The 24,110-nt window shown below is 45.4% G+C and overlaps 1 protein-coding gene across 1 annotated transcript in view; it reads right to left on the reverse strand.

The window, feature by feature from the left end:
* Window positions 1-7,619: 7,619 nt before the first annotated feature.
* CAVIN1 (caveolae associated protein 1) overlaps window positions 7,620-24,110 on the reverse strand; it is a 51,550-nt gene continuing 35,059 nt past the window's right edge. Inside the window, exon 2 of the mRNA XM_056548163.1 lies at window positions 7,620-8,509. Within this exon, the coding sequence (XP_056404138.1) occupies window positions 7,841-8,509 (669 nt within the window). The 3' untranslated portion in view covers window positions 7,620-7,840. The remainder of the gene's footprint in view (window positions 8,510-24,110) is intronic.

The following is a 24,110-nucleotide window of genomic DNA, read 5'->3' on the forward strand; positions in this document are numbered from 1 at the left end:
CCTCACCTCCCTCCCCTTCTCCTCCCCTTCTCCTCACCTCCCTCCCCTTCTCCTCCCCTTCTCCTCACCTCCCTCCCCTTCTCCTCCCCTTCTCCTTACCTCCCTCCCCTTCTCCTCACCTCCCTCCCCTTCTCCTCACCTCCCTCCCCTTCTCTTCACCTCCCTCCCCTTCTTCTCCCCTTCTCCTCACCTCCCTCCCCTTCTCCTCCCCTTCTCCTCACCTCCCTCCCCTTCTCCTCCCCTTCTCCTCACCTCCCTCCCCTTCTCCTCCCCTTCTCCTCACCTCCCTCCCCTTCTCCTCCCCTTCTCCTCACCTCCCTCCCCTTCTCCTCCCCTTCTCCTCACCTCCCTCCCCTTCTCCTCCCCTTCTCTTCACCTCCCTCCCCTTCTTCTCACCTTCTCACCTTTTTATCTTTTCCTTACCTCCCTCCCCTTCTCCTCACCTCCTTCACCTACTCCTCACCACCCTCCCCTTCTCCTCACCTCCTTTCCCTTCTCCTCATCTCCCTTCCCTTCTCCTCACCTCCCTCACCTTCTTCTAACCACCCTCCCCTTCTCCTCACCTTTTTATCTTCTCCTCACCTCCTTCACCTACTCCTCACCTCCCTCTCCTTCTCCTCACCTCCTTCCCCTTATACTCTCCTCCCCCTTCTCACCTCCTTCCCCTTATACTCACCCCCCCTTCTCCTCACCTCCTTCCCCTTATACTCACCTCCCCCTTCTCCTCACCTCCTTCCCCTTATACTCACCTCCCCCCTTCTCCTCACCTCCTTCCCCTTATACTCACCTCCCCCCCTTCTCCTCACCTCCTTCCCCTTATACTCACCTCCCCCTTTCTTCTAACAACCCTCCCCTTCTCTTCACCTCCCTCCCCTTCTTCTAACCACCCTCCCCTTCTCTTCACCTCCCTTCCCTTCTTCTAACCACCCTCCCCTTCTCCTCATCTCCTTTCCCTTATCCTCATCTCCATTCCCTTCTCCTCACCTCCCTCCCCTCCTCACCTTCTCCTCCCCTCCATCCCCTCATCCTCAGCTCCCTCCCCTTCTCATCTCCTTCACCTTTTCCTTACCACCTTCTCACCTCCCTCCCCTTCTCCTCACTCTCCCCTTCTCCTCACTCTCCCCTTCTCCTCACCTCCCTCCCTTTAGCCTGTCCTCCTGTATTAGGCCGTTTTGTCACATTTTGCTGCTCCCTGTATTCTTCTTATACCCATCACTAATATGTTCCTACCTCCCACACTTTTTTCTTATCTTAACTTCTCTAACTTTTTCCTGTTCCAATTTTTCCTGTTCTATTCCAATTGAGTAACTTGAATGGAATGTTGGTGGCCCTTGAGGACTGGGTTGGGCCCTGTACACTGAACATGGGGGGCTGCAGCTTATTACTGGCCTCAGGTGTCACACACACACTTCCTCTTGCATGTGGCCCCTAAGTGATTGGCTGCAGACCCCCATTCTGAGCTTTTGGTGATCTCATTGGTGTACACTGTCACCAGGTAGTCTGGCTGCACAGAACCGAGGGTAAGTAGAGAGGTCAGTATGTCGGTTTTCTTTCTTTTTTTCTGCAAAGATGAGTTGTATCTGGAGAAAGTCTTCATAGTGGTCTGGATGAAATAAACAATGGGTGAAGTGAATAATTCTGATCAGAGAAGACATAACCTGTAATGTAATAACCTATGGTCCTATATGGTCTGCAGAGACCTACTGCTATATGGGCGCTGTATGGGCAAATACTGGTCTGTGTATAGTGAATTTTATCCAGTAACAGTAGAATATTTGTTTGTGGTGTATAGAATTGTCATAGCTATATATTGTATTATTTACTGGGATGCATTACTGCAAATATATTTATAAACCATTGTAAACCACTTGGGAACCACAAGGTCATGTGGGGGTGTCCTGAGCCACTAGTTACACCCCTGATGCCAGCCTTACATCACCAAGCACAATGCCAAGCGTCAGATGGAGGGGTGTAAAGCTACCACCACTGGACTCTAGAGGAAACATGTTCTGTGGAGTAACGGATCACACTCCTCTATCTGGCTCCTGATGGACCAGTCTGGGTTTGGTGAATACCAGGAGAACGTTACCTGCCTGACTGCATTGTGCCGGCTGTAAGGTTTGGTGGAGGAGGATAAGGTCACAGGGTTGTTTGCCTAGGTCCCTTAGTTCCAGTAAAGGAAAACCTTAAAGGGAACCAATCATCAGATTTTACCCTATATAATGCTTGGCAAAGCGTTATATAGGGTAAAATCTTTATTTTCACCATTCCCGGGGGACGCTCCTGCCCCCAGGAATGGTGAAGATATGAAGTTATAAACTAGTCACCGCCGCCGCCGTAAGTAGTCACCTGGGCGGGGAGCTCTTCTCATCTACTCCCGTTCTTCGGCCGGGAGCGACGCCCCCTCCGCTTGATTGATTGGCCGCGTCATCACTCTGCTCCGTCTGTTCAGTGAGCGGAACAATGACGCGGCCCATCAATCAAGCGGAGGGGGCGTCGCTGCCGGCCGAAGAACGGGAGTAGGTAAGAGGAGCTCCCCGCCCAGGTGACTACTTACGGCGGCGGAGGTGACTGGTTTATAACTTCATTTCTTCACCATCCCTGGGGACAGGAGCGTCCCCCGGGAATGGTGAAAATAAAGATTTTACCCTATATAACGCTTTGCCAAGCATTATATAGGGTAAAATCTGATGATTGGTTCCCTTTAAAGGAGTACTCCATGGTACATAACTTATCCCCCATTTACAGCATTGGGGATAAGTGTCTGATCATGGGGGGGGGGGGTTCCAACTGCTGGGGCCAGTCTCAGCCGCTGATTGGCTGAGCCGGCTGTCACTCCTGCTCATCTTAGAAGGTGGGAACCAAATCGCTTCAGGGACTGGTGAGTTTACGTGCACCAGACTGGAGATTGCGGGGTCCCAGCAGTCAGACCCCCGAAATCAGAACCCTATCTCCCTTTTTTTAATGCTTTAGCAACAAGACATTGTGGACAAGGGTCATCTCTAACTTTGTGGGAAGAGTTTGTATCAGGCGACGCACAGCCTATAGAGGCATAGAGGGGGGTCTATGCCTTGGGGCTCATGCCCTGGATCTTTGTAGGTGCTAACTACGTGTCTGGGGTCAATACTCTTCTCCATTTTGTGTATCTGATTTCTCTGGTTTTCCTGATATTGGTTACCAGGAACCATTTCGCTACTGGAGACCTCCAGACGCTCCAGACTTCTTTATAAGGATTTGTCTTTCTACATCCCAGCCGTCCGTCATTGTGCAGAGACTGAACACAATAATAAACTAGCATGCAGCGAACGCCCCCTAGTGGTTTCAGAAAGGATATCCTTAGGCTAGGTTCACATCACGATTTAACCATCCAATTTCTTTGCTATCCGATTTTAAAATTCTATCAAAAAATCGTACACATTAAAATTCCATCCGATTTTCAATAAAAATCTGATCCTGTTTTTAAAATTAATATGTATGCCAATGGCAATAAAGTTTTTTTATATTTGAAGTGTATGTGTTTTGAAGTCTACTGTCCATGCGTACAAAAAAAATAGTGTTCGATTAATCTGATAGAATCGCACAGTCACATGATTCCATGCGATTTACATAGACATCAATAATAAATAAAAAACGGACACGATTTTGATCCGATTTTGAATCTGGATAAAAAATCGTGGTCTACCACCGATCCGCCGATCTTAAATCGTGCAAAAACGGATGCGGATCAAAACTGATGCATTTGTTGTCTATCATTAATGAATGGAAGTCAATGGATACGACTTGGCGCACAGATATGTACGATTTCAAAGTAAAAAATCGTGAGAAGTAGGATGGTAAAATCGTGATGTGAATGCGCCCTTACTTGGCGTTTTCTCTTAAACGTCTAAATTTCCATACCCAATTATGTCTTATTACAATTAAAGAGCTGTAGCCGAGAGTGTTTACGTTAAAAGAGATTTTATTGGATGAACCGCATTATATTCTCAACAAGTTGGATAAACACTCTCTTTCTTGTCCATCCTTATCATGTCGATCAATCTTGCGTCTCTCCTTTTATGTCACATAACTCTTCCAAAAGCGCCACCGGGCGGTCCGTCCAGCGCAGCCCATACCGAGACAAGTATATTCCAATAGCAGTGAAATGCGCTGCGCCACTCCGAACCCCATGGTAGAAAAGGGGGGCACATATTTACATAAGACATTAAGCAAATTCTTTTACATGTGATCACATAAACCCTACAGAGTAAAAACTTCCTAAGACCTATTTTCATACAATATAGTGGAGCAGGGTTCTCCAACCTATCTGGCTGCAACAAAACTAGGAATCGGAACGTTCTTAAAGGGGTACTCCAGTGAAAAACTTTTTTTTTTTTTTTAAATCACCTGGTGCCAGAAAGTTAAACAGATTTGTAAATGACTTCTATTAAAACATCTTAATTCTTCCTGTACTTATTAGCTGCTGAATACTACAGAAGAAATTCTTTTCTTTTTGAAACACAGAGCTCTCTGCTGACATCATGAGCACAGTGCTCTCTGCTGACATCATGAGCACAGTGCTCTCTGCTGACATCTCTGTCCATTTTAGGAACTGTCCAGAACAGCATATGTTTGCTATGGGGATTTCCTTTTACGCTGGACACTTCCTAAAATGGGAAGAGATGTCAGCAGAGAGCACTGTGCTCGTGATGTCAGCAGAGAGCTCTGTGTTTCAAACGGAAAAGAATTTCCACTGCTTTTCACCGGAGTACCCCTTTAAACTTTCACTCTGACAGGGCATGCCGTATAAGTGTTGGGGATAAGTGTTCCCATTCTGTGGCCATACAACTTCAATAGCTGTATAGGTTGAACGTTCATGTGGCCAACAGCTATCTCTGCGGACCTCTCAATACACATGAACATTTGGGTCAACCGAAGGGTAAGACATCTTTTATCTCTCGAAGAGCAAAAGGGTTGGGCAGTTGAAACCCACCATGCCCGATCCTTCTCTCCTCCAACATCACCTTCGGGTAAGAATGGGAAAGCCCCTATACACAGAGGGTCGTCCTAACCAACCAAAGTTGGGTTTAGGGGACTTTAGTCAATTCAGAAGTCATATTATTAACCAGACTTAGGGCCAATGCCACCGCGGTAGACTTGTTGAGCTTGGATTAAACATGGCCATCTGGGTAAACACCTTCTATGGTTGTCAACTTGAAAGTGGGGTAGACTGAGATCCCACTTCGACCTTGTCACCCAAGGGTCCACATCTCCCTCCAACTGATCTTTATCTGATCACATGACCAAGCCCTACATCAAGAACCACCAGTATGCCCTTTAACCATCCCATCCCTTGTAAGAGAGATGAGCATTGGTTAAACCAGTGGTCTCAAACTGTGGCCCTTGAGATGTTGCAAAACTTCAACTCCCAGCATGCCCGGACAGCCATCGGCTGTCCGGGCATGCTGGGAGTTGAAGTTTTGCAACATCTAGAGTGCCACAGTTTGAGACCACTGGGTTAAACCATGCCTTGTTGGCTTATGTTTTATTGCCTACAGAGAAGAAGGCAATGCAGAAGGCTGGGGTCAAGTATCGGGGAAAAAAAAGTGTGGGAACTCACCCAAAATTTCTACTAAAGAGCTGGTCCTGCAGGATTCCTGCTAATGGTAATGGTGTTCCGGCTGTGGAAAAAGTGCAGGAACTCCATGCCCATGCGCTCCTGCAGGACTTAAGCCCTGGAAGAAGGCAATGCAGAAGGCCTACAGAGAAGAAGGCAATTGTATTGCCTACACAGAAGACCCTGCAAAGATTTACCTTGCCAATGGAAATCAAGATGGCGCCAACTAAACTGGAGCCTGTCCTCTCGAAGGCTGAAATGCAGCAACAGGTACTGCCTCTATGGGATCACCAATACCAATTTGCTACAATAGGATCTAAAATCTGCTTCTAGGAACTGAATGATGTGCTATCTACATTTTAGGCCACCAATAATGATCTAATGTTCTAAACAAGGTGGAATGACGTCTACAAAAGGTCCTAAATACTCTTCTTCCACTTGACCAAAATGAGCGAGCGTCCACTTTCTACCACTGCTATTCCATATTATATATAAACATACTGCCTGTAGAAGGGACAAATTCAAGTATTTGACCAGGCCTATACCAAAGGCCCACGAGGGGCAAGGTTAGTACTGGTACCTGGGCCCACTGACTCATCGTATATCTCATACAGTACATAGCCTTAGAGCATTTTCCGCTAGTCCTTCGGGTTATACAGCCAAGCGTTACTCAAAGCTTTATACCTGTTTTTTTTCAGGGTGTGAACACAAACCTATTTTTCTTCCGAACCTTCTCATCTGACTATGTCCAATGACCATATATGTTGTAGATACAGCCACATACATGTAACTTCCGTGCAATGGTTCAGAGACTTACTTTCCTTCAACTCTAACTACATACCTGACCTACAATACGATATTTTACCGAGACGTTGCTTACTTAACAATCTATCATATCTCAATATGTATATCTGCTTCCAGAGCCCATTATCACCCATAGGAACAAGAAAGCTACCAACACGGACTTGGTCATCCATGAACCCGTCATCCCATAGCAGTGATCCCTCAATGATGCTATATTAATTTTATGGGATACTTGGGTTATGCAAAACGTAAAACGTATCCCCTATTCACAGGATAGGGGATCAGTATCTGATTGTGGGTTGGGGGGGGGGGGGGGGGTCCGATGATTGGGAGAGCAGGCCACCACTTCCCAGACCAGTTTGTCTGGGAAGGTGGGGGCCAGAGACGTCCCAGTTCTGTAGATTGTGGTTATCCCCCGCCCCCTGTGGATAGGGGATAAGTTTTGCCTAACCAGAGTACCCCTTTAATATCTTCTTAAGAGGACACTAAATGAATAAAAAAAATAAAAAAAGAACAAAAATATTAGCAATGCCATGATAGTATCCTACTCACTGAGCCTAGTTGGTATGTTGTAAAAAAGTGAGTAAAAAAAATAAATAAAATCTCGGTCATGATGGCCACCCTATTTCTCCTCCTTCCAGTGCTGGTTCATGTAACAACAACCAGTTTTTGTTGGGGTGGGGCCTAAGGTGCTGTAAGGCACTTTACTAAGGAAGAAATCTTCCACCTCTAAGGCAGTGTTTCCCAACCAGTGTGCTCCTAGCTTCTTGGATAAATCTAGCAGAGAGAACACCTCAGGGGTGGGACTTAGCTTACCGTAGAGCAATGTTTCCCAACCAGTGTGCCTCCATTTGTTGCAAACCGACAACTCCCAGCAGAGAGTTGTTGTTTTGCAGCAGATAGAGGAACACTGGTTGGAAAACACTGCTCTTAGGTAAGCTAAGGCGCTCCCTTTAAGCTAAGTCCCACCCCCGAGGTGTTCTCTCTGCTAGGTCAAGTCAAGAATTTTCGTTTTCCAAGTCTTGCTGAAGCTCTTAAAGCTGACAAAGGCTTAGTGTCCCTTTAAGACAGAAAGAGATGCTTCCAGACACTGCTGCATTAGTGCATGACTTTAATGAACTTGGCATGAACAGTAAAGGCCCTGAAGTAAGTCGACCTAGTGCGCCAGTAGCATTACGAGTTATTAGGAGAGACGGCTGTGCTGCGTTTATACATATATTCATATTTATATATCTGTATAGCAACGACACAATCAGTTCCATTTCCTGAAAGTGCGGATTGCCTAATATAAAGGTGATTACATATAGTCGAGTAAAGAGCGGCAAAAAAAAAGGTAAAAGAAAGAAAATATGTGTGAATATGAAAAAAAAAGGAAATAAAATGGATCTTGAAATGTGAGGAAGGTTATAAACTGATCTGTCCGAATGGAAGGGGGTGCCCTGCCTAATCGCTGTCGCTTCTCTCGGCCAAGACGGCGTCACTGTCCTCTGTGATCTGGAGAAGTGCATTGGGGTCAGGGCTCTCTCCTCTCAGCAGATCGGTTCCCTCCTCTTCTCCTTCGTCCTCCCCTCCGACTTCCACCATTTCTGTGGCCTGCACTTCGACCTCTCCCTCTCGGATCTTCTTAACGTAGAAGGTGAACGGGGGCACCTTGTAGACGGCTGTTTTCGAGCGGGCGTAGACCGGGTGGTCAGGAGTGAAGGACTTTTTGAACTTGTCCCTGGAGGTCTTTATCTGCTCTCGCCTTTCGTTTGTCACGATCTTGGTTCCGAGCTTGGTCATCTTCTTCTCGAGGTTGTGTCTGGTCTTCTCCAGGTTTTGTTTGGTCTTTTCCAGGTTCTCTTTGGTTCTGACCTTGGTCTTCTCCATCTTTTCCTTGGAGAAAGCTTTCTTGATGTTGTCGACTCTTCTCATTCCGCTTCTCTTGATCCGCACGGCTCTGGACTCTTCGATGGTCTCCTCCATTTCGACCTCCTCGTCGGAGGACAGCTCGATTTGTTCTGGCTCGTTTTCTTTGTTCTCCTTCTCCTCGCCTTCCTCTTCGACCTCCTGCTTTTCAGAGTCTTTTAAGGATTTGCTGATGCTGAGTTTGGCCGGCAACTTCACCTCATCCTAGAAAGAGAACAGATTGGGTTATGAGCTTGGGGTCGTGCACAGACAGCGGAAAGAACAACACACAAAATCGGAAGCAGCCGTATTACAATAAAGACAACCAACAATTCCCTTACCACTATAATATCACAGAATACACAAATAATCCCAAAAATGAAATAAATGTACATTTTATTGTAATCAAAACATGATTATAAAAACAGAAAACAACAAAAAGAATCCCACACACAGATTTGTAAATTACTTCTATTTCAAAATCTTAATCCTTCCAGGACTTATCAGCTTCTGTATTTTCCACAGGAAGTTCTTTTCTTTTTGAATTTCCTTTCTGTCGGTCCACAGTGCTCTCTGCTGACACCTCTGTCCATGTCAGGAACTGTCCAGAGCAGGATACGTTTGCTGTGGGGATTTTCTCCTGCTCTGGACAGTTCCTAAAATGGACAGAGGTGTCAGCAGAGAGCACTGTGATCAGACAGAAAGGAAATAAAAAATAAATAAATAAAAAAGAGCTTCCTGTGGAGCATACAGTAGCTGATAAGTACTGGAAGGGTTAAGATTTTTAAATAGAAGTAATTTTCAAACCTGTTAAACTTTCTGGCACCAGTTGATTTAAAAATAAATGTTTTCCAGTGGAGTACCCCTTTAATGAGGATCCCAATCACGGCATCTACTAATATAAACCTTATAGTGAGAGAATAGTAATACTTCAGTAATAAATAGCAAAGTGCTGAGATGTTAAAAGGTATACAGGTTATCTTTCCCTGATGAAGCGGGGTGAAACGCGTTGTAGTGCGAGGTGGGGGGACACCGGAGCTGTCTCTATTCATTACTGTGGTTGGTATCACTTTTTCTCCAGTGTATTTATTGTACAATATATTAAGGGTATTTTGGTATATATATATTACTGTGTGCACTGGCATCGCTATTTAACCATTTACATATCGGCTCTTATCTGTATACCTTTTACCATCTCAGCACTTTGCTATATATTACTGGAGTATTACTATTCTCTCACTATAAGGATTATATGAGTAGATGCCGCGATCGGGATCCTCATTGATATATATATTGTAAACTAAATGACCAGTATGCATATGTAAGATGAATTTATTTTCTGCGGTGTTCCCCCGCTGTGGTTTTAATCCTGTCTGTATATGTGTATTTGTGCTTTTTAGGGGTGGGATTCTTTTGTTATTTTCGATTTACAATCACGTTTTGATTACAATAAAATTTATTCCATTTTTGGGATTACCGTATTTTTCGCCCTATAGGACGCACCGGCGTATAAGACGCACCCAAATTATAGGTGCAAAATCTAAAAAAAAAAAAAAAAAAAAAAAAAAGATTTTTAACCCAATAGTGGTCTTCAACCTGCGGACCTCCAGATGTTGCAAAACTACAACTCCCAGCATGCCCGGGCAGCCGTTGGCTGTCCGGGCATGCTGGGAGTTGTAGTTTTGCAACATCTGGAGGTCCGCAGATTGAAGACCACTGGTATAGGAGGTAATACTCACGTGTCCCCGCGCTCCGAACCCGTCACCGCTGCCCTGGATGTCGCTCCATCGCTGTCGCCGTGTCCCCGTCGCTCCGGAACGTCTCTGCTGCCGGCCGGGTATCCTCGCTCTCCGTCGCCGCCATCACGTTGTTACGAACGCCGACGCACGTACGCGACGACGTGATGACGAGGAAGGAGAGCGCCGGCCATACAGGGGATCCCTCAACGGAGAAGACACTGAGGAGGCAGGTAAGGTCCCTCCCGGTGTCCTGTAAGCACTAACCCGGCTATTCAGTCGGGCTGTTCGGGACGCCGCGGTGAAATCGCTGAACAGCCGGGTTAGTGTCACTTTCCCTTCAGACGCGGCGGTCAGCTTTGATCGCCGCGTCTGAAGGGTTAATACAGGGCATCACCGCGATCGGTGATGTCCTGTATTAGCCGCGGGTCCCGGCCGTTGATGGCCGCAGGGACCGCCGCGATAGGGGTGTATTCGCCGTTTAAGACGCACCGACTTTTCCCCCCCAGTTTTGGGGAAGAAAAAGTGCGTCTTATACGGCGAAAAATACGGTATTTGTTGTGCATTTTGTTATATTATAGTGGTAAGGAAATTATAGGTTGTTATTGCTCCAGCACTCTTTAGCTTTCATTATGTACGATTGTATATCATTCTTATTTGGTGGCTCTTATTCATTTAGGTTTTGTGTATTACTATAAAGACCTCCTTGTTTAGATCCTTAAAAGGGGTACTCCGGTGGAAAACCTTTTTTTTTTTTTTTTAAATCAACTGGTTCCAAAAATGTAAACAGATTTGTAAATTACTTCTATTAAAAAATCTTAATTCTTCCAGTGCTTATTAGCTGCTGAATACTACAGAGGAAATTCTTTTCTTTTTGGAACACAGAGCTCTCTGCTGACATCACGAGCACAGTGCTCTCTGCTGACATCTCTGTCCATTTTAAGAACCGTCCAGAGTAGGAGAAAATCCCCATAGCAAACGTATGCTGCTCTGGACAGTTCCTAAAATGGAGAGAGATGTCAGCAGAGAGCACTGTGTTCCAAAAAGAAAATTTCCTCTGTAGTATTCAGCAGTTAATAAGTGGGGATAGGGGATAAGTTATAGATCGCGGGGAGTCCGACCACTGGGGCCCCCCGCGATCTCCTGTACGGGGCCCGGCAGTCCGCAGGAAGCGCCATGCTATGGGATGCACACAGATGGGTGTCAGCCGCAGCTTCCTGCGGGGACGGACTGCCCCCTTCCTGTGGGCTGCCGCTGCACCGTACAGGAGATTGCGGGGGGCCCCAGTGGTCGGACTCCCCGCAATCTATAACTTATCCCCTATTCCCACTTATTAACTGCTGAATACTACAGAGGAAATTCTTTTCTTTTTGGAACACAGTGCTCTCTGCTGACATCTCTGTCCATTTTAGGTACTGTCCAGAGCAGCATATGTTTTCTATGGGGATTTTCCACACAAATTCTGCCGTGTGAACCCGGCTTAAAGGGGTACTCCGGTGGAAAACTTTTTTTTTTTTTTTAATCAACTAGTGCCAGAAAGTTAAACAAATTTGTAAATTACTTCTATTAAAAAATCTTACTCCTTCCAGTACTTATTAGCTGCTGAATACTACAGAGGAAATTAATTTCTTTTTGGAACACATTTGCCTGACCTGGTGAACTCTAGGACCGCACAGAAATGCGCCGTCTCCTAGACGGCAATGCATTTCCTTGCGGAGTCTGCAGAAAATAGACATGCCTATTCATTCTGCGGACGCTGGAACATCTGGCGCGGAAATTCTGCCGTGTGAACAGTGCAGCAGTATACCATTGAAATCAGAATGTCTGTGCGGAATATTCCATGCGGACATTCCACACATATTCCGCTGTGTGAACATACCCTTATGGTAGAGGAATAAGTCTGTTCATGGAGACGAAATCTAGAGAGAGGATTGACAAGTTGTTTCCCAGCCCAATTGTGATATACTGATCTGGAGGATGAGATGTGCTGTCCGGTCCTGAGGGGAGTAGTTGTTCGACTCCCCTCATAGAAGTAAGTACTTCAGTAAAGGTGGTTATGATCTCTTTTGTGCAATCTAGCGGTCCGCTCTCCTGTGCTTTTTTTTTTTTTTTTTTTTTTTTTTTTTGCCTTCTGTGCATAGACAACCAAAACTTTATGGGCAAAATAAATAGCAGCACATGTGAACAGATCGGTGTTTCCCAAACAGTGTGCCTCCAGCTTTTGCAAAAACAACAACTCTCAGCATGCCAGGACATCCAAAGATTTAATTGCCTCCTCCAGAGGATCCACACTGTCCTATAAAGGTAAATCAAAGCTTCCCTCTCATCTCAGCAGCTATTGGCTGTCCGGTGCATGCCGGGAGTTGGAGTGTTGCAACAGCTGGAGGCACACTGGTTGGGAAACACTGGTATAGAGTAAGACCGCCCTCTTGAGGCCAAACAAGATAAAACTCATTGGTGGGAATTTGAATATAATAAAGGTTTTGTTTCAGTCGTGTGTTTTCAAGCCAACTGTGATTTTCCCTGGGAATTTATTGAGGTGGCGCAAGTGCTGGTAAAATTGTGGCGCAGCATCATAAAAGTGGTGAAAGGACCCTCGGCTTTGAACGGAGGAGTCACCACACGACAATTATGGAGATACAAAAATTACATATATTTTTCGCCATTTTCCAGGTCATTGGAAATTTCTTCATTAGATAGACAAGCCACTGTAGGTAGTTTCTATGATAAGGTTAGTGCCCCCAGTAGGTATTTTCACTCATTTGCAAGACCCCCCACCCCATAGCTACTTTTTCCCCATAACCCAGTTTAGGTCTATGAATAATTTTCACCATTAGCCAGATATAGTTTCCCCCATTACCAAGTTTCACCATATTAATAGTTTCCAGTGTTTGCCAGATCCCCCTAGTGGGGAGTTTCAAACATTACACATGTCCACCCCATTAGTCATTTCCAGTATTAGCCAGGATCACCCCTTTAGGCTATGCTCACATGGCAGAATTTCTGCGGAATGATCTCCCAGAAAATTCTGCAGACAGCAGGCGCGGGAAGAATTCCCCCAAAAAAGATTTACAAAATGTGTGTTGTTTGTGGCCTTTGTTAATAAATTTCATGGGTTGTGGCTCCAAATCTTTGGCACAACTACTTCGTAGGTTTTAGTATACAAACTGAAGAGTTTGTCGAGTATATAAATACAAATTCTCTAGCTCTTTCTGTATACTGCTGCTGCTATCTCTATGGGATCAGAATATATAGTAGTTATACACCTCTCCTCCAGCTCTATCTGTATACTGCTGCTATCTCTATGGGATCAGGATATATAGTTATACACCTCCCCTCCAGCTCTATCTGTATACTGCTGCTATCTCTATGGGATCAAGATATATAGTAGTTATACACCTCCCCTCCAGCTCTATCTGTATACTGCTGCTATCTCTATGGGATCAGTATATATAGTAGTTATCCACCTCCTCTTCAGCTCTATCTGTATACTGCTGTTATCTCTATGGGATCAGTATATATAGTAGTTATCCACCTCCTCTTCAGCTCTATCTGTATACTGCTGCTATCTCTATGGGATCAGTATATATAGTAGTTATCCACCTCCTCTTCAGCTCTATCTGTATACTGCTGTTATCTCTATGGGATCTCTTTCTATATATATATATATATATATATATATATATATATATATATATATACACACACACACTAGCTGAGTACCCAGTGCTGCACGGTTTTTCCTACCTTATTCTTGTGGGGGGAGGAAAAGCAACAAAGGAGGAAGCTTTTGTCCCCATATCCCGTCCCCATATCCTGTTCTCATATCCCTTCCCCATATCTAATCCTCATATCCCATCCTCAGGTGGGGCTGCGTTGTGGTAAATATATTGTAAGCTGAAAATAAAAGGGTGTGGCTTAAAGGGTGGGCGTGTCTTTGCAAGATGGGGTATGGCATGCTGGGAGGGTGTGGCTTGCAAGCCGGACTGACACATTCACCAGGAGATGCAGAGCGGAGCTTGTGGAGTAAGGCACCAGAAGTCCCATATACTTGCATGGGACTTGGAACAAAAACCCCATCCTTCACATATGGAGGTAGGTTAGGGGTTAATTTAACTATTATATATTTTTATTTGATATATAAGTAACATGTGACCAAGTATTATCGAAATATCTCCAGCCGTTATGCTGGAACATAAATTTCCTATAGATTTGCATTGGACTTTAAACGAAAACCCCGACCCTCACAAATGGGGGTAGTTAAGGGTTAAAATAACTATCCTATATTATAAGTGGACATATAAGTAACATGTGACCAAGTATTATGGAAATATCTCCAGCCGTTTGGAGGTTATACAGTAACATATATTTCCCATTGACTTGTATGGGACTTTAAAAGGGAACCAATCAGCATATTTTAGCATATTAGCATTATATTTAGCATATTAGCATTATATATGCTAAAATCATGATCCTCACCATCCCTGGGGGACGTTTGTGCCCCCAGGGATGGTGAAGTTATTAAGTTATAAAGTCCTCTCGGCGGCCCGGCAAGTAGTCCCCTGCTTGACCGTCTACTTAGGGAGCAGAGCGATGATGCGAGCCGTCATTCAAGCCGTCAGGGCGGGGCCATGGCCGTAACGAACGGAGCTGGTAAGTGGAAGTCCCCGCCCAGGAGACTACTTGCCGGGCGGCCGGGTGAGGCTTTATAACTTAAAGGGGAACTCCGCTGCTCAGCGTTTGGAACAAACTGTTCTGAACGCTGGAGCCAGCATAGCCCCGCTCCCTCAATGCAAGTCTACGGGAGCGGGCGTGACAGTCGTCACGCCCCCTCCCATAGACTTGCATTTATGGGGCAGGGCGTGACGTCATGAGGGGGCGTGGCTATATCACACACTCCCAGCGCTCGGAACAGTTTGTTCCAAATGCTGAGCAGCGGAGTACCCCTTTAAATAAGCGATCTGATTGGTTGCTCTGGACAGGTTTTGATAAATCTCCCCCTGAATCTTTATAAAACGCCTTCATTGTGATATAAGGTCCAAATCACTTTTGCCTTATGGCGATTATATATATATATATTCTTTATAAAACGCACTTTATATTCACATCAAAACTGCACATGATGTGAACAGACCTTATCCCACTAATAAGTATTATGATCTCACCCTGGTGACATCCAGCAGGTGACCAGGTGCAGTGATCAAACACCACACCCTCAGATAGAGAAATTTCAAACACCATGGAGCCAATCTCTTACCTGCCACCTCAGGTAAAACAGGTAGGTACAAGGCATGCACAAGAATCTGTAAATTATTAAAGCAGGTCATATAGATTTTTCTATATATACACACACACACAACAAAACGGCTTATATTAGGGGAAATGTTCAGCATGTAAGGGGTTAACTAAAGCCTTGGCCCCGCTCGGCCTGCACCATGTGTCATGGAGGCTCTGATGTCTGACATATTCAGTTTGTTCATCAGCCGGATTTACGCAATTTTCTGCCGTGAGTAACCGGCCGCTAGTGAAAACATATTTCCCTATTTCCATGGCCGTATTAGTTTCCATTACCGTCCCAGAAATCTCCATGGAGATAAGGCTAAGGCTCTGTCCCACACATAGCTGCTTTATAGGGACGGTTCTCATGGTTCATTCTCATAGAGCAGTGTTTCCCAACAAGCGTGCCTCCAGCTGTTGCACAACTACAAGTCCCAGCATGCCCGGACAGCCAACGCTGGGAGTTGTAGTTTTGCAAGAGCTGGAGGCACGCTGCTTGGGAAAACGCTGATATTTGTATATACAGTATGGGGGAGATTTATGGCCCTGACTTATAATTCTATTGGTTGCCCGTAGCAACCAATCCCAGCCCAACTTTCGTTTTACCAGAGAGATGAGACATGAAGAAGGAGCTGTGATCGGTTGCTATGGGCAACCAATAGAATCCAATGATAGAATCTAATCAACCCCATAATGTATAAACATATATCAGCGATTCCCAACCAGGGTGCATACAGCTGTTGAAAAACTACAACTCCCAGCATGCCCGGACAACCACGATTTTACCTCCGATCTTAAATCCTGCAAAATCGGATGCGGATCAAAACTGATGCATTTGTTGTCTATCATTAATGAATGGAAGTCAATGGATACGACTTGGCGCGCAGATTTGTACGATTTCAAAGTTAAAAATCGCGAGAAGAAGTAGGATGGTAAAATCGTGATGTGAAGGCGCCCTAAGTTTCCACTTGGTTTTTTTTTTGGCAGTTTTTGAGCCAAAGTCAGAAGTGGATCCATAATGGAGGAGAAGTGTAAGTCCTTCTTTTATATGTCCTATTCCTTTTGAATACATTTCTGGCTTGTATGCTTTCCAAAATGGGAGCCCCCTGTGCATTAATAAAAGGGTTTAGTAACCAGGCGACGCATGCCATCTATACCAGGGGCGGACCGGACACTGAACAGCTGTAACGTATATATCGGGGTAATATATTCTCCTGGCAGATCTGAATATCAACACACAGGCATTCCTGCCTCACAGTGAGGTTAACTCATTGTAACCCAACTCCGTCACTGCACCCGGGTGTCAGACAACAAGAGTTCGCAACGTAGCCTCAAACTAATAAACACTTACTGAGCAGATCAGTGCCATGTCGTTTTGGGAATACGGTAATGGCAGAAGCATTTTTTGCACCGAGCATTTGTCCTATAGACATCAGATATTTAAAGGGGTTATCCAGGAAAAAACTTTTTTTTATATATATATCAACTGGCTCCAGAAAGTTAAACAGATTTGTAAATTACTTCTATTAAAAAATATTAATCCTTTCAGTACTTTTTAGCTGCTGAAGTTGAGTTGTTCTTTTCTGTCTAAGTGCTCTCTGATGACACCTGTCTCGGGAACTGTCCAGAGTAGAAGCAAATCCCCACAGCAAACCTCATCTACTCTGTGCAGTTCCTGACATGGACAGAGGTGTCAGCAGAGAGCACTGTGGTCAGACAGAAAAGAACAACTCAACTTCAGCAGCTGATAATTATTGGAAGGATTAAGTTTTTTTTATAGAGGATATTACAATTCTGTTTAACTTTCTGGAGCCAGTTGATTTATATATATATATATATATATATATATATATATATATATGTAGGGGGGCTTCTAATTTTATAGAATTGACTCTATGGACCCTGTTGCTTACAGCCCTATATTTGTGTCTGGCCCATTGGATGATAATTTAGTCCCCTGGTGGGCTGGTATATCCCTATTACCCTCTGAAAAGCATTACTAGAGTAATATTAAAGAAGCACTCCGGTTTTGTGTTTGGTTCCCCCCACCCCTCCATATCACATAGTGTCATTAAGTCCTACAGCGCCATCTGTTTCATTCCAGCAGAGCTGCATCCATGATTTTCATTACTCTAACTTGGTCATGTGATCTCCAGTCAGACCCAGATACAGTAATGAAAAGCATGGATGCAGCTGTGCTGGAATGAAACAGATGGCGCTGAAGGAGTAGTGATAGGAATTTTCCGCCGCTGAAATTCTACAGTGTGAATGGGTCAGCAGAAGACCCATTCACATTAATGCAGCAGAATCTTTGATCATACACTAAGTGTGTAAATAATTCCTCTCCGTTACCACATCTCCCGGTAACCGTATAAAATTGTCCTCCGCAAGTGTGAAAATGTGACAGTAATTCTAGAACATACTTGTAAATTAACAACTAGTGTAAGTAAACAGATGACAGTGTCCTACTGTGCACGTATATATGGAGGCATGTGCCCTGTGTATTGTAACATACAGAAGTACGGTAGGTGTCAACTCAAAAGACAGCGGCACATTACTAGCCTAGATCCCAAGTGTCAGGTTTCCTTGTAGTGCAGTATCTCTGTGTCAGAGCCGGACTGGCAGGATGACAGGAGGATTGTGGTGATACAATAGAGGAAGGTCCATGAGGTTCAACATGGACAACTCCATGACCGAATCACTTATTTCTTCCATTAAATGAAAATGCACTAAAGAGTTAACATACTGGCTGCCTGCATTCACCACTAGAGGGAGCTAGGGAGATTACTGCATACTGTTTACACCAGGGGGTGGCCAAATGTTCTCAACATAAGAGCCACATTCCATGTTTGAGAGATGTTTGAGAGATCCAAGACATGCACGTACAAAAATGAAGAAATACATGTTTCAGCCGCCCTGTAGGTAGTAGCAGCAGCCCTCCTGCAGTAGCAGTACCCCTGTAGAGGTCCCCCATGAGAGCAGAAGCCCCTTGTAGTGGCAGCCCCCCGTAGTACCAGCCCCCTGAAGTAGTAGCAGCACCCTGTAGCAGTACCATCCCCCCTGTAGTTGAAGAAGCCCCCTGTTGTAGCAGCCCCCTGTAGTAGCAGCGCCCCGTAGTAGTAGCAGCCCCCTGTAGTAGCAGCGCCCCGTAAGTAGTAGCATCCCCATGTAGAAGTAGAAGCCCCCTGTAGTAGCAGCTCCCTCTAGTAGTAGCAGCCCCCATAAATGGTAGTAGCTCCCTGTAGCAGCCCTGCTGTAGTAGGAGCATTTCCCTGTAGTAGCAGAAGCCCCCTGTAGTAACAGCCCCCTGTAGTAGTAGCAGAAGCCCCCTGTAGTAGTAGCAGAAGCCCCCTGTAGTAGTAGCAGAAGCCCCCTGTAGTAGTAGCAGAAGCCCCCTGTAGTAACAGCCCCCTGTAGTAGTAGCAGAAGCCCCCTGTAGTAGTAGCAGAAGCCCCCTGTAGTAACAGCCCCCTCTAGAAGCCCCCTGTAGTAACAGCCCCCTCTAGTAGTAGCAGAAGCCCCCTGTAGTAACAGCCCCCTCTAGAAGCCCCCTGTAGTAGTAGCAGAAGCCCCCTGTAGTAACAGCCCCCTCTAGTAGTAGCAGAAGCCCCCTGTAGTAGTAGCAGAAGCCCCCTGTAGTAGTAGCAGAAGCTCCCTGTAGTAGCAGCCCCCTCTAGTAGCGGAAGCCCCCTGTAGTAACAGCCCCCTCTAGTAGTAGCAGAAGCCCCCTGTAGTAGTAGCAGAAGCCCCCTGTAGTAACAGCCCCTTCTAGTAGTAGCAGAAGCTCCCTGTAGTAACAGCCCCCTCTAGTAGCAGAAGCCCCCTGTAGTAACAGCCCCCTCTAGTAACAGAAGCCCCCTGTAGTAACAGCCCCCTCTAGTAGCAGAAGCCCCCTGTAGTAACAGCCCCCTCTAGTAGCAGAAGCTCCCTGTAGTAACAGCCCCCTCTAGTAGCAGAAGCCCCCTGTAGTAACAGCCCCCTCTAGTAACAGAAGCCCCCTGTAGTAACAGCCCCCTCTAGTAGTAGCAGAAGCCCCCTGTAGTAGCAGCCCCCTCTAGTAGCGGAAGCCCCCTGTAGTAACAGCCCCCTCTAGTAGTAGCAGAAGCCCCCTGTAGTAGTAGCAGAAGCTCCCTGTAGTAACAGCCCCCTCTAGTAGCGGAAGCCCCCTGTAGTAACAGCCCCCTCTAGTAGCAGAAGCCCCCTGTAGTAACAGCCCCCTCTAGTAGTAGCAGAAGCCCCCTGTAGTAGTAGCAGAAGCCCCCTGTAGTAACAACCCCCTATAGTAGTAGCAGAAGCCCCCTGTAGTAGCAGAAGCTCCCTGTAGTAGCAGCCCCCTCTAGTAGCGGAAGCCCCCTGTAGTAGTAGCCGCAAAAGCCCCCTGTAGTAGTAGCAGAAGCCCCCTCTAGTAACAGCCCCCTGTAGTAGTAGCAGAAGCTCCCTGTAGTAGCAGCCCCCTCTAGTAGCGGAAGCCCCCTGTAGCAGTAGCAGCCCTCCTGTGGTAGGAGCATCCCCTCCTCTGTAGTAGCATCAGCCCCCCTCCCAATAAAGCATCCTCTTGATGGGGGCGCCGCTCTCCCTGCCACAAGAAAGTTAGACAACCAGCATCCAAACCACTTGCTCAGCCAGCAGCATGAGGAGGGGGCTTGTTACAATGTGTCACCCCAGTAGTAAGGTGGGGTGTGTCAAAGGGCAGGCCAATGGGCGGAGTCAAGGGAGCGACAAAATTATCTTTTGCATAGGGTGACAAAAATCCTTGTACCAGCCCTGTTTACTAGCAGAATTCGGGTTTATCATTAAAATCCTGACAATGAACCGGTGGAAGTTTCATTACATAGAGTCAGCCTAATAACGACCACAGTGCTCTCTGCTGACCTCTGCTGTCCATTTTTGGAACTGTCCAGAGGAGGAGAAAATCCCTATTGCAAACAGATGCTGCTCAGGACAGTTCCTAAAATGGACAGCAGATAAATCCAAAAAGAAAAGCATTTCCTCTGTAGTATACAGCCCCTAAAAAGTACTGGAAGGATTAAGATTTTTTAATATAAGTACATTATAAAATCTGTTTAACTTTCTGGCACCAGTTGATTTAAAAAAAATAAAAAATTAAAAGTTTTCCACGGCAGTACCCCTTTAAACCATACCTGTCATATCCCAAAAACACAAACACAAAATGTTATATGTTACTCATTACCTAATCCTGATCATGTACATTTCAGATTTATGCGTCTAGCATCTATATTTCTCTCACAAATACCTTCTATCTGTTGCTCACTTGTTTGTGAGCTTCTATAGGTTCCTCACTAGGTCATGCAGATTCTTTACATATCTTTTTTATGTGTCTAGCTTCTGTATTTGGCTCACAAATCCCTCTATTCCGCTGCTCACTCATTCTGACATCCACTGCTCAGGAAGGGGGCTTGTCTGAATCACATACTACGCCAGCCCTCATTCACAATGCAATCACTTCCTCCCTGAGTCTGCTGTGCTGTGCTGGGTCCCTTCATCCAATCACTGCAGGCTGCTCTTTAACCCCCTCCTCTCTGTTTTCATGCTGCAGTCTGATAGGACAGGAGTGAGCACAGAGGGTTTCCTGTCCCACCCTCACTTCCTGAACTTTGTCCCTGCCTGTGCTTAAGCTGGGACAAAGATGATGCTGCAGCCGGACAGGATTATGTTCTAGATGGTATGGCGACCCCTAGTGGTCTTTTTTTTTTAAGCCATGATTTCTATAAAAAGATTATTTTTTTATGAAATATATTAGAAAGGTTAATGTTTTATCAAGATTTACAACATTTACAAAAGTTTTTGATTCTGACAAGGACCATTTTAGCCACTTTATATATGGATGCTACTTCGTATATCGAGACATGAATCGTATACGCGCAGGTGCATGTTCGTACCGGGTCACTGAGGCCTAGCTGAGGTCGGACTGGTTTTCCATTCACTGGGCTTTTGTTGATGCTTCATCCTTGACGAATGGTCATGAGCCAGCAGACGGGTTATTTTCGTGTGGTCACTACAGGAATAATGATGGCTGGTGTAACATTAGTTGACATAGCTTGTACGCTTGGAAGGCTTGGGATTCCACCTGAATACTTGCTTCCGTATGGTGTAGCACAGTGTTTCCCAACCAGTGTACCTCCAGCTGTTGCAAAACTACAACTCACAGCAAGCCCGGACAGCCGAAGGCTGTCCGGGCATGCTGGGAGTTGTAGTTTTGCAACAGCTGGAGGCATTCTGGTTCGGGAACCTTTGGTGTACCACTTAAAAGTAGACAAGTTGGGGTAAGATAATCAGGTAGTCCTCATATTCGGAATAAAAAAACCGCATGTCAGGTTTTCTTGGGTAATTTACAAAAAGTATATATCACTGTACCATAGCAAAAAAATAAAAATAATAATAATAATAATAATAAAATAAAAAAATATATATTTATGCATTAAGACTCAGTACCCAATTGAAAGACAAGGTATAGACAAACAAAAAAAGGAAACACATCCAATAGTATCAGGGCACCAAAAGTATAGAGTGTAATATATATATATATATATATATATATATATATATATATATATATATATATATATATATATATATATATATATATTCCCAACGTGTTTCCCCCAGGAAGTGCTGGGTTCATCAGGGGACAACGAAATGAGATTATGGAAATGATTGCAAATACCAAAACACAGCCATAGGATAACTGTGATAGGTGTATTTACTGATACCCCGCGCCTATTGGTGACCTGTGCTATAAACTCATTTTGTTGTCGTCCCATTATTAGTCCCCAGATGCACCTCCGGTTCGATACCATTTTAGCATTGAGAACGCTGTAATCTCGAACACGTCTGTTATACATTGGCAAGCAAAATAAACGTCCAGATAGATCAGAAAGTGTGGACAATATTTCATTCAAACGAATTGCGCCGCCGATACTTGGATTGACTTGGATTTTTACCTCCACTCTGATGCACCTCTCGGGAGAAACACGTTGGGATGCTGATTGTACTTGATTTATTGTATCCTACTTGTACTCCTCTTCTGGGTATTAATTGTCTAATATGTGTATGACCACCGTACATGATAAATAAATAAAAAAAACTACATATTTGCGATATCCTATGCATATTACATTTATATGAAAGCATAATAATTTTGAGCAGGGGTCTCAAACTCACGGCCCGCAGGATGATATTTTGTGGCCCCCTGTCCCGTCAGGATTTTGGACACATCCCTGTGGGCGAAAGATCTTTTTGGGACACAAAGATGTCCCAGGTAATCCTCTGCGGGCCTGCGGCTTCTTTAAAAAACGAGGATGTCCTTGCCGTACGCCTATAGGAGTGAAGCAGCATTCAGGAGGCACGTGCTGGCTGGCATGGTAAGTTACCAGCTGCACGTCCGCTTTGGTGGTACGACCTCTGCTCCTCTAGTCCCGGGATCTACGGCTATGGCCCATAAGCCATAACAGTAGAGTAGATCCTTTTCCTGGACAGGAGGAACGGTGGTCGGAGCACTGAAATGGGGCAGTATACATACATACTGTATGGCTGGAGGCTGTATGTCTGTGGGGACCACTGCCTAGCTAATGTGAGGGAACTATGCTGCCTACCTAATGTGGGGGACATATGCTGCCTACCTAATGTGGGGGAAGTGCTGCCTTCCCTAATGTGGGGGAACTGCCGCCTACCTAATGGGGGGAAACTGCTGCCTTCCCTAATGTGGGGAAACTATGCTGCCTACCTAATGTGGGGGAACTGCTTCCTACCTAATGTGAAAGAGTTATGCAGCCTACTTAATGTGGGGGAACTACTGCCTACCTAATGTGGGGGAACTGCTTCCTACCTAATGTGGAGTTATGCTGCCTACCTAATCTGGGGGACTTCTGCTTTTTACTTTTTGTGGAATACTTGATGCGACCCCCAGATAATTTGAGTTTGAGACCCCTGATTTTGGAGGGTCCAAGCAATGGTTTTCAGCTGCACAATCATTCCAATGATATATATGTTCAACTTAAGGGCATATTTACATGTACTTTATGCGCTGTATACTGCTGCATTGTTAGTCTCTATTCTATCGGGTACACAGCGCTGCCATAGTAACCGTAGGCTGTTTGGTGAGAATAGATTTATGGGTACGTGCTCTGTCTCACTGAACCAGCTGCTTCTACCAGTCACACTGACACTACAGGATCCATGCATGCCATCTGCCATGGATATGAAGATCTGCACATGGGCATAGCTATCAGGCATGGCAGCTGCTATGGGGCCCGGCAGCTAAGGGGGTCCAACGTGACTCCATGCTCAGGTGCATTCTCACTGAGACTGTTTCTTGTGAACATTTTACAATGCGCAAAATAATGACTGTAATAGGAATATTTGGAATATTATATCTTCCTCTATGGCAAAATGTAAAAAAAAACTGCATGGTTTAAATGAGTAAAGGAGTACTGCAGTGGAAGACACTTATCCCCTATCCGCATTGGGGACCCGGCATTGCCATGGCTGTGCGCAGTTAAAGCGCGTGTCGTTGACCTCACTCAAGTCAACAACACCCCCCCCCCCCCCCCATAAGCTCTATGGGAGAGGCAGGGGTGCATGAAAGCTGAATCTCCGCCTCTCCCATAGAGATACTTGAAGGTTGCGTGATCACGCCCCCTCCCATAGACTTGCATTGAGGGGGAGGGACGTGACGTCACACGGGGGCGGAGTCGTGATGTCACGATAATCCATTCTCTGTGGTCGAGAGGCCTAACACTGAGAGCCTCAAGCGCTTCCTGCAGTGCTTACAGGTGGGTGCTGCATGCTAGATT

The sequence above is a fragment of the Hyla sarda genome, chromosome 12 (genome assembly GCF_029499605.1).
Source record: "Hyla sarda isolate aHylSar1 chromosome 12, aHylSar1.hap1, whole genome shotgun sequence".
NCBI lineage: Eukaryota > Metazoa > Chordata > Amphibia > Anura > Hylidae > Hyla > Hyla sarda.